This window comes from Phoca vitulina, unplaced genomic scaffold, assembly GCF_004348235.1.
Source record: "Phoca vitulina isolate PV1807 unplaced genomic scaffold, GSC_HSeal_1.0 scaffold4, whole genome shotgun sequence".
NCBI lineage: Eukaryota > Metazoa > Chordata > Mammalia > Carnivora > Phocidae > Phoca > Phoca vitulina.
In genome coordinates, this window is record NW_022589707.1 from 50,704,135 (window position 1) to 50,716,882 (window position 12,748).

General features: G+C 38.9%; 1 protein-coding gene across 3 annotated transcripts in view; it reads left to right on the forward strand.

Moving 5' to 3' along the window:
- The window catches only part of CRPPA (CDP-L-ribitol pyrophosphorylase A), a 303,756-nt gene that overhangs the window by 11,389 nt on the left and 279,619 nt on the right, over nt 1-12,748 (forward strand). For all 3 annotated transcript variants that reach the window (XM_032402001.1, XM_032402002.1, XM_032402003.1), the window contains exon 2: nt 5,686-5,962. In XM_032402001.1, coding sequence (XP_032257892.1) covers nt 5,686-5,962 — 277 coding nt within the window. The remainder of the gene's footprint in view (nt 1-5,685; nt 5,963-12,748) is intronic.

A 12,748-nucleotide genomic window follows, 5' to 3' on the forward strand; every position in this document is an offset into this window, starting at 1 on the left:
TGTCTATAGGTGTAATGGAGCTTGAGGTTAGACTTGTAAGTGCCCATGGAATGTGCTAGGAAGTAAATAAGAGAACTTGATAAAACCCAGCTATGGGAGTTCAGTGTGGACTTGCCTTCAGCTAAGGAGGTCAACCAGATTCATTTATTCAGCAAATATTTGTTCAGTAGGCACTGCGTGAGGTCGTTAAGGTTTTTCTCAGTTCCATGATCCTACATTATTAAACTTTAATACTGTAAAAGACTCTTAATTCTATAACTAGAAAAGAATGTGAATAAATTCTTTGAAATATAAACAGTACTTAAAAAGGCTTGCAAGTGCTGGGAGTATGCTTGGTTGCTGAACAAAATAGCGTAACAATGTCCTCTCTTAAGAGTGGTCTAAAACCATGTCTTCTAAAAATTTTTTATAGCGACTTATTTATTTTTTTAAGATTTTATTTATTTGACACAGAGCACAAGTAGGTAGAGAGGCAGGCAGAGGGGGAGAAGCAGACTCCCTGCTGAGCAGGGAGCCCGATGTGGGACTCCATCCCAGGACCCTGGGATCATGACCTGAGCCAAAGGCAGACACTTAGCCAACTGAGCCACACAGGCGCCCCTATTGTGACTTGTTTAAAAGAAGATTTTGCATGATGATTCCATTAAACATGTATTTAAATACACACGTGCACATATTTGAAAGAATTCAAGAAGACCCATCCTTACTTTTGCTATGCATTCTAACTTTACTGTTCTGTTAATTTCTAGTTCATTTATCCAAAAATGTTAATCTAAACTCACTAAATTGGCACACTCATAGGCCTTGATCTATAGTTTGAGAAAGATGAGTTTAAAACACTTTGCTATTTAGAGTCTCCTACAACTTTTGGAAAGAGTCAAAGGCCATGGGCCATATCTAATTATTTACATTTATTTTGACTAGCTTTGTTTGGAATTTAATTATAGCTCTTTGAAGGCATTCTAGTAAAATTGGGATTTATCTTTGGGAGTTCATTAATTCATTGACTCATTGTGCAGATGGAACGACTAGTCTAGCAATGTCTTTCTCCCTATTACTCGATGTTAAGATAATTGAAAGTACTTTTTGTGAAAAATAGCAATATGAGGTCTTTAAAAGTTGCTTTTAAGCTATTTTTCTGGTAAAATTCACTATGGAAAGAGATGAAGAGCTTAGAGTACAAGTTAAGCTCTTGACTATAGAACAGCCTTGCCTACTGATTTACTTGAGCATGTACTTAAAGTTTCTTTAAAAAAACCAAAAACCTTATTGTGATGTCATATTAATAAGCTGAAATATGTTTGATCACTGTTAATAATTCTTTAAACTCAGGCGAATCATAGACCATTATGTCAAATATGTTAAATGAATCCATGGATGGAGAAAAGACTTAAACACTTAAACTAATGATTTATTCCTTTCTAATTAAGTCTTCTCTATTCATGGATTCATTTAGCAGATATTAACATATGGTGTGTGAGGTCAGGAATTCTGCCAGTCTTGGTTTATTATTATATCACAATGGTCTAGTATACTGCCTGGCAAATGTTAGATGTTTATTTTTGCTTGAATTACAGGAAATTACAAGAAACTTGACATTTTGACCACAAATGCAACAATATTATATGGTTCATCACTAATAAGATGAATGGAGTGCTGGAGACACAGTGGATGTGGACATGCTCTTCTTGCTCCTGGATTTTACTACATCCTTCTCAGAAACTATTAGTACATTTGCAGAGCTTAACTGTGTGCTCCAAAATCAGACTTGGGTCCACCCAGGTCCCTTCATTTCCTAAGCGTGAGGTTATGGGCAGGTCACTGCTTCTGTGTCATCTATAAAGTGGTGATAATAGTGACTTATCGCAATCTGATAGATTTTGCAGGCTGGTACTCTACACAGTATGCGTCACCTCGCAAACCATCAATCTTCATTGCTGTTAATATTACTAATACTACTTGGTTTGGAATGTGCCAAACTCTGAGGTGTAGACTTTGCTTTCTGTGAGTTGGCAGCTTGGTGAGGGAGATAGAAAAGGCAAACCGTAGGGTACGATGCTAAGTGTCTCTGACAGAGTACTCTGGAAGTGGAGAGCAGGGATGCTGCCCCCAGAATGACTAGTAAAGCTTCCTGGGGGAAGCCAATCTGAACCCACAGCTGAGCAAGGGGCACTGAGCCTCCTACTTCCCTCCCAACCCAGGATAGGTGGTAGGTGTGCTGGGAAGCAGAGGAGGTAGCATAAGCAAAGACCTGGGTGTGCGAGAAAATGCCCTCCGAGTAAGAGGGGCATGAGAGAGATGAAGTGGGGTAGTAATGAGTGGGCTGAGTTCAGATCTTAAAGGGCCCAGCTCAAGAACCAGCAGGGGGTGACTTTAGGTTTGCAGGTGAGAAAAACCCTCCAGAAGTGGTAAGAATGGGTTGTGTTGGGATAAGATGAGGAGACCAGCTAAGAGGATAGTGCAATAATGGGGAGATGAGTGCCTTGATCATAGGGGTGTCAGTGAAGACAGAACTTTGGGAAGCTTCATATTTAGGAGACACAAACTGTCACTTGTCACTTGCAGGGGGGCTTTGAGTACAGTATAAATTCTAAACTGTTAAGTATGCTGTGATCAGTTAAGTTTACAGTGAAAGGAATGGGGGATGGATGGACTACAAACCAAAGAGCAATGCACACTGAATCTTCCAGTAAGTAAAGTTTTTATTGCTTGCACATAATAATACATATCCCACTCTCTGGTATTCTGTGAATATTACTGCATTGTCTTAGTTTATTTGTGATTGAAATTGCCCCCAGTGTCTAACAAAACATAAGTAATCCTGGCCTTAGAGCAGCTAAAGTTCTAGAAATGAAGGTAAGGAGTCACATGACTCAAAACACACCCACATCGCATAGGGAAAGTTATACTCATTACTGAGTTTTTGTAGCTAACTAGGTTAATGAAGAGCTGCTTGCATTTTCATAACCCTGAGACAACGCTGTGTTGTCAGATGTTACGCTGTTTCTGGTAGATAAGACTGACCATGGTCGTTTACTAAACAAATTAGTGTTTATTAGGTACTAGGTGAAAAGCAGTAGGTGAAAAGATGTTGTCCCTGCTATCATGGAACCTACCTTGTAGAAGATGGAAGGTCTTCTTTTGATGAAGAATGGTAAAACTATTTCAAGTATGTTGTAGTGTAAGATGGTAGTGTAGGAAAACGAATATGATGTATATATCCTATCGTAATTGTTTCCCCGTTTAAGAGATAGTAGAGGGGAAGGACCCTAGGAGTTTAGAACATGACTAAGGCTCAAACTATAGTAAATGTTAATCTAGGTTAGCTATTTTATATTCTGTCATAATTGATTTATTTTGCCAATCTTACTAGGTTATTACCTCGAATTTTTCTCTCAAATGCCATCTACAAGCTTAGTTGGGTAGCCAGGCTACAATCACTGCATTGCCCAGAATGCAGCAGCCGCCGCCTCCTATCTGGTCTATCTGCATCCTTTGTCTCTACTAAATCTCTTCTCTACGTTGCAGCAAGACTAAAATTGAGGCTCCTAAATTAGCTTCCTATTGCTGCTGTTGAAAGAAAAAAAAAGGTCCATGAACTGAGTAGCTTAAAGCAACATGAAGAAGTCAGAAGAGTCAGAAGTTTGATATAGGTTTCACTGGGCTAAAATATAAAGGTGTTTGCAGTGCTACGTTCATTCTGGAAGTTCCAGGGAAAATTTACTTGCCATTTTCTAGTTTCTGGAGGTCGTTCACGATCCTGGACTTGTGGTCCTCTATCACACTGAGCACTGATTCTGTTAACTCCTCTCCTGTTTTAACTTCTGCCTCTTGTTCATGTGTAAGAGCTCCTGTGATTATATTAGACCTACCCAGATAGTCCAGAATGATTCATCTCAAGATCCTTAAATTAATCACTTCTGTGAAGTTCATCCTGTGTGTATGGTTATATCTTCACAGGTTTGGGGAATTAGGAGGTGGTCCTCTTTTAGGGGTCTTTCTGTCCTAATACAATTTGGGTAGGTGAGCATTTTTTTTTAATAGGTGTAAATGTCCTCTCCTGCGTACAGGTTTTTTATGGCTTTCTCTTATAACATTAAAACCCATAATACGGTCTGAGAGGTTCCCATGGCCTAGCCCAGTCTGGCTCTTGCCTGGACCTTCAGCCTTTTTATAGGCTCTTCTCCCCTTTGCTTACAGGATTTGACTGCAGTGGGTTCCTGGCCCTAAGGACCTTGCCATGGCCCTTGCTTACACCAGCCTTCGTACCCCTTTGCCTTTTTCCCCCTGCCGCCACTCACCATCTGGATCCTACAGCAAATTCTGCTTCCTTAGGGAGTGTCATCTTGGCCATCCCTGTGCTGGTCACATAGTCCATTTGCTTGCAATGCTGGAGCCTGGCTTTCTTCATAGCGCTTGATCACAGCTTGTATTTATTCTTTGGTGTTCTTTGATCTGTAAGCCTTGCGAAGGCAGTGTTTATTTTCATTGTGTACTCAATGCTGATCATTGATTCAGTGTGCAATAAATACTTATTAAAGGAATAGACTTAAAATGAAAAGACAGTGTGCCTATAAAGTAGCTCTTAGGGTTGTACATCTGTGTATTATTTTTGTAGCCACAGGCAGAATGGGGTTTTGAACTATGGAAAGGGTTGATTGAATAACAGAAGATCGGAGTTTAATAATTGAGTAAATCAACTGAATGTTCATATAAACGAAGTTAATTTCACTAAGTAATTTTCAGACCCTTCCATCTCTGTAAAAATGTGCATAAGACTTGAACTATCTAACATGAACATGTAGTATCTCACAGGCTAAGTGTTCTTAAAAAGATTTTTTTTTTTTGAAGTCTTATTAAATTTTAAAGTGACCTTTATTCAGAGTTGATAGCATGGGTCAGAGGCAGTTGGCCTGGTCTGGGCCTGTTGGCTGTGGAACATAGAGTTTAATGACATTAAGCTCTGTTAGCCCTGGTGTTCAAGAGAAGTCTGCCAAGATGTAATGCATTTGCCTCTCAGGGCTGTGGACAGTGCAGAACGATAGGTCGGGAAGTCTTGAGGAAAATGTTGTACAACAGAAAAATTGCTCAATCCTTTGTATGACTCAATAGGTTAATTCTTAAACTTTGTAATAAAATATAAAATTAATCATTTTGAGTCTCACTTATATTTATACAATCTCAGTTTCCCTATTTAAGCTATAACGTTTCACCTTGATGTAGGCAAAGTTTGTGTTAGATAAGTGATGCAGCTTTTTTTTTTTTTTTTTTTTTTTTAGCAATTCAGTGGACTTGAGAGAGACAAAACTTTGGTATTCGAAACTGCTTTGAATTGTTCCTATTCTATTGAACAAAATACTTGGAAAGAATCAATTTAAAGGCCTATTACTGCATTCTTTTTTCTTAATTTACTGATAGTCTAAATCAAAATTAGTTAGGAATCTCTATCTATTGTATAATATCTATATAGATGAAATGTTTTATAGTCCATAGTGAAATTGTTATTAAGTGGAGTATGAAATACTGATGATACTTTACTAGACCTGATAGAATGCATTAAACTGATTTACTTTCAGTTTTCAATATCCCTAAGAAGTTACAGTAGTACTTATTAATTCAGTTTGTTACTTGCTTAACTTGTATAAGGCCCAGTTTATGTTAAACGTATGCACACTTTTCTTTCAGAGTATGTTGGATAAAGGACATTGTTGTAGCAGTAACTGGAGAGAACATGGAAGCAATGAAGCGTATTATTCAGAAGTACCAGCATCAGCGAATCTCCCTGGTTGAAGCTGGAGTGACCCGCCACAGGTCAATTTTCAATGGACTAAAAGCCCTGGCAGAGGACCAGCCTGACTCTAAACTCTCTAAGCCAGAAGTTGTGATAATCCATGATGCTGTGAGACCATTTGTCGAGGAAGATGTCCTCCTTAAAGTTGTCACAGCTGCTAAGGAACATGGGGTAAGTGGTTAAATTTCCGAAAATGGTTAAAAGACACAAATGTTATAGCAAATGTTAACTTGCTGGATTTTGATGAAATCATATTTAAATGTCCATTTTTTCTTTTTTTATTAATTTTTATTAATTTTTTTATTAACATATAATGTATTTGTTTCAGGGGTACAGGTCTGTGATTCATCAGTCTTACACAATTCACAGTGCTCACCATAACACATACCCTCCCCAATGTCTATCACCCAGCCACCCCATCCCTCCCACCCCCCTCCTCTCCAGCCACCCTCAGTTTGTTTCCTGAGATTAAGAGTCTCTTAGGGTTTGTCTCCCTTTCTGGTTTCATCTTGTTTCCTTTTTTCCTCTCTTCCCCTATGATCCTCTGCCTTGTTTCTCAAATTCCACATATCAGTGAGATCATATGGTAATTGTCTTTCTATGATTGACTTATTTTGCTTGGCATAATACCCTCTGATTCCACGTCATTGCAAATGGCAAGATTTCATTTTTTGATGGCTGTATAATATTCCATTGTATACATATATACCGCATCTTCTTTATCCATTCATCTGTTGATGGTAAATGTCTGTTTGACTTAAAGGCATAATGCTAAATTTTTTTTAGGAAGCTTGAAGTATTCTATCATGAGACTGTACTAGAGTTTATCTTTTCTTATAGTCCTTCATAACATGAGCTTTTTGGAGAATGTAATACTGTCTTCAGAGTATGGCTCTGCATGTACACTGAAGAAATGAGAAGCGTTGTGCACTTACCTGAAAATACCTAAGAAAACTCTCAAGTCTAGGATGCACATAATAATAAAAAGTCTGGCTCATCACACCCAAATTGCATTTTGACTTTTTGGGAGTGGTTTACTTTCCAGCACAAATAGCTGAACAGGATTTTCACACCATTTAAAATAGTTTTAAGATGACGCTGAATTCTGCATTCTAATTCACCAGAAGAACACAGGATAGCAAAAGTCCTATTATAATATAGAACATCTTTGTTTGGTTCTTGTATTACTAGATAAAATCCTAAAAATAAGTTAAGAGGTTTGTAGTCTAAATTTGAGACGAAGTGAAAGTTGCTGTACACACTCGGGTAAAGCATGATAGCAATAGGCTGTGGAGTGGGACATGTGTAGGCCCAGTTCTCAGGCTTTCTAATTAGTGGTGTACGTACAACTTGAGCAACCTCTTCGAGTCCCTTTGCCTTGTAAAAATACTGATGCTAATCCCTGTGGGTTTTTTTAGGGTTGGAAATTAGGTGTTAACTACTCAGTAGAGGGCTAAGTACTTAAAAGGTATTAAGATGAATTACAACATCTAGGATTGTAGACAAATGGAAGGAGTCCTCTAAGCCTTCTCTGCCGTGTAGGTGGTGAATTAAAAAATACCCATCTGGAATGTTGAAAAAGAAAAGCAAAGCTGGTGGCATCACAATTCCGGACTTCAAGCTCTATTACAAAGCTGTAATCACCAAGACAGTTTGGTACTGGCACAAAAACAGACACATAGATCAATGGAACAGAATATAGAGAGCCCAGAAATGGACCCTCAACTCTATGGTCAACTCATCTTCGACAAAGCAGGAAACAATGTCCAATGGAAAAAAGACAGTCTCTTCAACAAATAGTGTTGGGAAAATTGAACAGCCACATTCAGAAGAATGAAACTGGACCATTTCCTTACACCACACACAAAAATAGACTCAAAATGGTTGAAAGACCTCAATGTGAGACAGGAGTCCATCAAAATCCTAAAGGAGAATGCAGGCAGCAACCTCTTTGACCTCAGCCGCAGCAACTTCTTCCTAGAAACATTGCCAAAGGCAAGGGAAGCAAGGGCATAAATGAATTGGGACTTCATCAAGATAAGAAGTTTTTGCACAGCAAAAGAAACAGTCAACAAAACCAAAAGACAACCAACAGAATGGGAGAAGATATTTGCAAATGACATATCAGATAAAGGGCTAGTATCCAAAATCTATAAAAAACTTATCAAACTCAACACCCAAAGAACAAATGATCCAATCAAGAATGGGCAGAAGACATGAACAGACATTTTTCCAAAGAAGACCTCCAAATGGCCAACAGACACATGAAAAAGTGCTCAACATCGCTCGGCATCAGGGAAATCCAAATCAAAACCTCAATGAGATACCACCTCACACCAGTCAGAATGGCTAAAATTAACAAGTCAGGAAACGTCAGGTGTTGGCGGGGATGTAGAGAAAGGGGAACCCTCCTACACTGTTGGTGGGAATGCAAGCTGGTGCAGCCACTCTGGAAAACAGTATGGAGGTTCCTCAAAAAGTTAAAAATAGAGCTACCATACAACCCAGCAATTGCACTACTGGGTATTTACCCCAAAGATACAAATGTAGGGATCTGAAGGGGTACGTGCACCCCAATGTTTATAGCAGCAATGTCCACAACAGCCAAACTATGGAGGGAGCCAAGATGTCCATCGACAGATGAATGGATAAAGAAGAAATGGTGTATATATATATATACAATGGAATATTATGCAGCCATCAAAAGGAATGAAATCTTGCCATTTGCAACGACGTGGATGGAACTGGAGGGTATTATGCTGAGCGAAATAAGTCAATCAGAGAAAGACATGTATTATATGACCTCACTGATATGAGGAATTCTTAATCTCAGGAAGCAAACTGAGGGTTGCCTTAGTGGTGGGGGGTGGGAGGGATGGGTAGCTGGGTGATGGACATTGGGGAGGGTATGTGCTATGTTGAGCGCAGTGAATTGTGTAAGGCTGTTGAATCACAGACCTGTACCTCTGAAACAAATAATATATATTAAAACAAAAAAAAAAGTAGGAAGGGAAAAATGAAGGGGGTGGAAATCAGAGGGGGAGATGAAGCATGAGAAACTATGGACTCTGAGAAACAAACTGAGGGTTCTAGAGGTGAGGGGGGTGGGTGATGGGTTAGCCCGGTGATGGGTATTAAGGAGGGCATGTACTGCATGGAGCACTGGGTGTTATATGAAAACAATGAATCATGGAACACTACATCAAAAACTGATGTATGGTGATTAACATAACAATTAAAAAAGATGCCAGATTTGATAATAAAATATTTCTAAGTTAACCATAAAAAAAAAAAAATACCCATCTGGAAAAGATAATGTGTGATTTCTCTTTAGTTACCTATATACAACTGCAATCTCTTTCTCAGGAAATTGTTTCTAATGTTACCTCTTCCCCCCGACAACATGAATTCCTTTTAAACCTGTGTAAGAATTCCATAAATCAAAGAAAACCTTTTTCTTCAATGTAATTTAAAGGTACCTTGATGGAGTGAAAATTGTGATAGAGGTATGTTAGCTGACCTCAAAACTTGATCACGACTCCCTGAATTCTCTGACCCCTTCCTGTTCTGCAGGCTCCTCAGCTTTGCTAGAGGCAATATGATCAGTTAGAAGTGCCCTGAGGAGGAATGAAGAAACACAGGATTTAGAATTTTAAGGAATTAGGGTGAAACTTAACAAATTTGAGTAAGTTCCTAGGGAGGACTAGATAGTTGGGGCAGATAATTAAAAATTTATAGTACCTGGTGAGTATAATTAGAGGTCTTTGCCTGTATTACCTTTTGGAAAACTATCAATCAAGCTCACTATAGAAATTACGCATTTGGAATTTTTAGTCCGTTATTCTTTTTGAGATCTTATTTCTAAGATTGTCAGTAAAGTGATACTTTTGGTAGTGGGTCTGAAACTGAAGAGGACTCTCCTGCTGCAGTTACAAGCCCAGATACCCTAGTTTAACTGGTGACTTAATGAAACATTAACAGATATAGCAGTTACTGACTTTGTTGCAGATTTGTTGGAATTCCTGGACTGTCTTTAAGGTTAATCAGAATAACTTATGTATTATGTACATGATTAAATCATACATGATATTTTAATGAAATCGCTGAAACTTGGCATTAAGCTAGTTGTAAGTGGCATCTTCACAATTTATTTTGAAGCTTCAGAAACCTGGTGTCTGCTAGAAATGATGTCTTGTTTTGATGGTGTTAGGGAATAATTTTCAAGAAAGTAGAAAATGAGTTTCATACAGGTATGTGAAATTCTTAACATGCTCATGTTATTAATGAAAGAACCAGGCACAGGTTAGAATCCAGAGAAGCACACATTTTCATGAAATAAAGCAATACTGAAATGAACTCACATAGGCAAAACTGTCTTTTTTTTTTTTTTCCCCCCCATGTGAGGGGTGTCAAACCTCCACTGGGCAGAGTGGATTTACATCTTGATAGGCACGTATGATTTTGCATTGCTGTCAGTTACCTGTAACTTGGTGAAAGTTGTAAAAGAGCTCAGAGGCCATGGAAGGTTTCATTCAGCTAATCTAGAAGGGTTGTCTCTAAACAATACATAGTCTTACACTGAAGACATTCAGTATCTCTTGGTTCTCCTAAATTATAAAGGTTAGGATAGTGACCTAACAACCTTAGGTAATCCAGGTACTGCTTCCTGCCAACACTCTCACACTGTTCTAAATTCTAATTGTAAAAACATAAGTGGAATTGAGACTTGGCGTGGTAGTTGAAGTTCTTGTGTTGGTGGAAAGGAATGACACCTTCTTACCCTCTAGGCATTAAATTGCCCAAGACTGGTCTGAATTGGATAACATCCCAACGCAAGAAAATGGTGAGCTTAGTCAGAGACACTAAGCCACTTGGTTTCCGTGACTTCTTTTGAACTAATGCTCCTTTGTTCTCTTAAATTGCGTTGTATAGATTCTTAACGGATTCTCTTTTCTCTTAGCTCTTAACTCTCAAGCTGTACCCAAAGGTCCCTTGCAGATTAAATCCTTTCCTGCATAAGGTAGACACTGAGACAGCCCCTTGGAGAGCATACATGTTAAAGGGAACTGTGAAATTTTAACTTCTTGGTTTAAAAACCATTTTCAAATTGAAGATAGATTACTTCAAAATACTAAGATGTCCCAAATTAAGGCTGATAATTGAGTTATCTGCATACAGGAACTCAGAACTATCACCAGGACCCAGGTTATCTTATCTCTATAAGCTTCATTTCTGGGTTCCATGGAGGGGAGAAGACTTCAATAGAGCTAGCAGGTAAACCCTTTCAGGGTTAATTCTGCTTTTCACTTGATGATCATTTGCCTAGGGTATACATTTCTAAGTTTATAACTATTTTTTTCTTTCCCAGTACTTTGAAAATATATCATTGTGTCCTGGCTTTAATTCTGCTTGTGAGAAGTCTGTTGACCAGTATAATAGTATCCCTTGAAAGTCTAATTGTATCCCTTGAAAGTTACCTGCCTTTTCTGTCAGGCTGATTTTATTTTTATTTATTTTATTCGAGTTTTTAAATTCCAGTTAATGTACAGTGTAATAATAGTTTTAGGTGTAGAATTTAGTGAATCATCACTTACATATAACACCTGGTGTTCATCCTAACAAGTGCCCTCCTTAATCCCCATCACCCACTTATTCCCCCTGCCCAACCCTCATTCAGTAACCCAAAATTTATTCTCTATAGTTAAGAGGCTTTCCTGGCTTGTCTCTTCCCCTCCCCCACATATGTTCACTTGTTTTGTTTCTTAAATTCCACATATGAGTGAAATCCTGTGGTATTTGTCTTTCTCTGATTGACTTATTTCACTCCATATAATACTGTCTACCTCGATCCATGTCCTTGCAAATGGCAAGATGTTTTTTTTTTTTTTTTTTGGTTGAGTTATACTCCATTGCACATATATTCCACATCTTCTTGATCCATTCATCAAGAGATGGACATTTGGGCTCTCTCCATAGTTTGGCTATTGATAATGCTGCTGTGAACATCAGGATGCATGTGTCCCTTCAAATCTGTGTTTTTGTATTCTTTGGGTAAATAACTAGTAGTGGGAATGCTGAATCTTAGGGTAGTTGTATTTTTAACTTTTTTCAGGAAACTCCATACTGTTTTTCAGAGTGGTTGTACCAGTTGGCATTCCTACCAACAGTGTAAGAGGTATCCCCATTTCTCGGTATCCTCGCCAACACCTGTTGTTTCTTGTGTTGTTAATTTTAGCCATTCTGGCAGGTGTGAGGTGATATCTCATTGTAGTTTTGATTTGCATTTCCCTAATCATGAGTGATGTCAAGCATCTTTCACATGTCTGTTAGCCATCTGTATGTCTTCTTTGGACAATGTCTGTCCAAACTCTTTATCTCTCCTTCTAGTACGAATGATAGGTTTGCTGGATAGAGTAGTTCTTGGCTGCAGATTTTTCCCATTCAGCACATTGAAGATACCATGCCACTCTCTTCTGGCTTGCCAAGTTTCTGTGTGGAGATCTGTGGCTAGCCTTACGGGCCTTCCCTTGTAAGTTAGGGACTTAGTTACTGCTCCTGAGAGTAATGGCTTTATGAAGAAGAGTTCATATAGTTCTCAGGGCCTGGTGTTTCAGCGGGTGTCTCTGCTGTGTACTCTGCACTCTGCCCTCTGCTGCTGAGTTTTGGCTGCTCTGTCCTCTGGTCAGTCATCTATAGAAGCTCTTCTTGCCTGTAGTGGGCAGTGTTTGGACCTTGGCCAGAGTGTGGCAAGTTTAAACTAGATGTGCTCTGGTCTGCTTGTTAAATGAGACCTGATACTACTTCCACTATAACTGAAGCCTTGCAGAACCCTATGGTTGGAAGATGTGATGTATGTGGGGGTTCCTGCTGGTATTTGGGGGAAGGGGCCCACTGTACTGGGCTATAGGCACACTTGCCTGAGAAAAGCAGTAGCAGCAGAGCACTGGGGGTGGGACT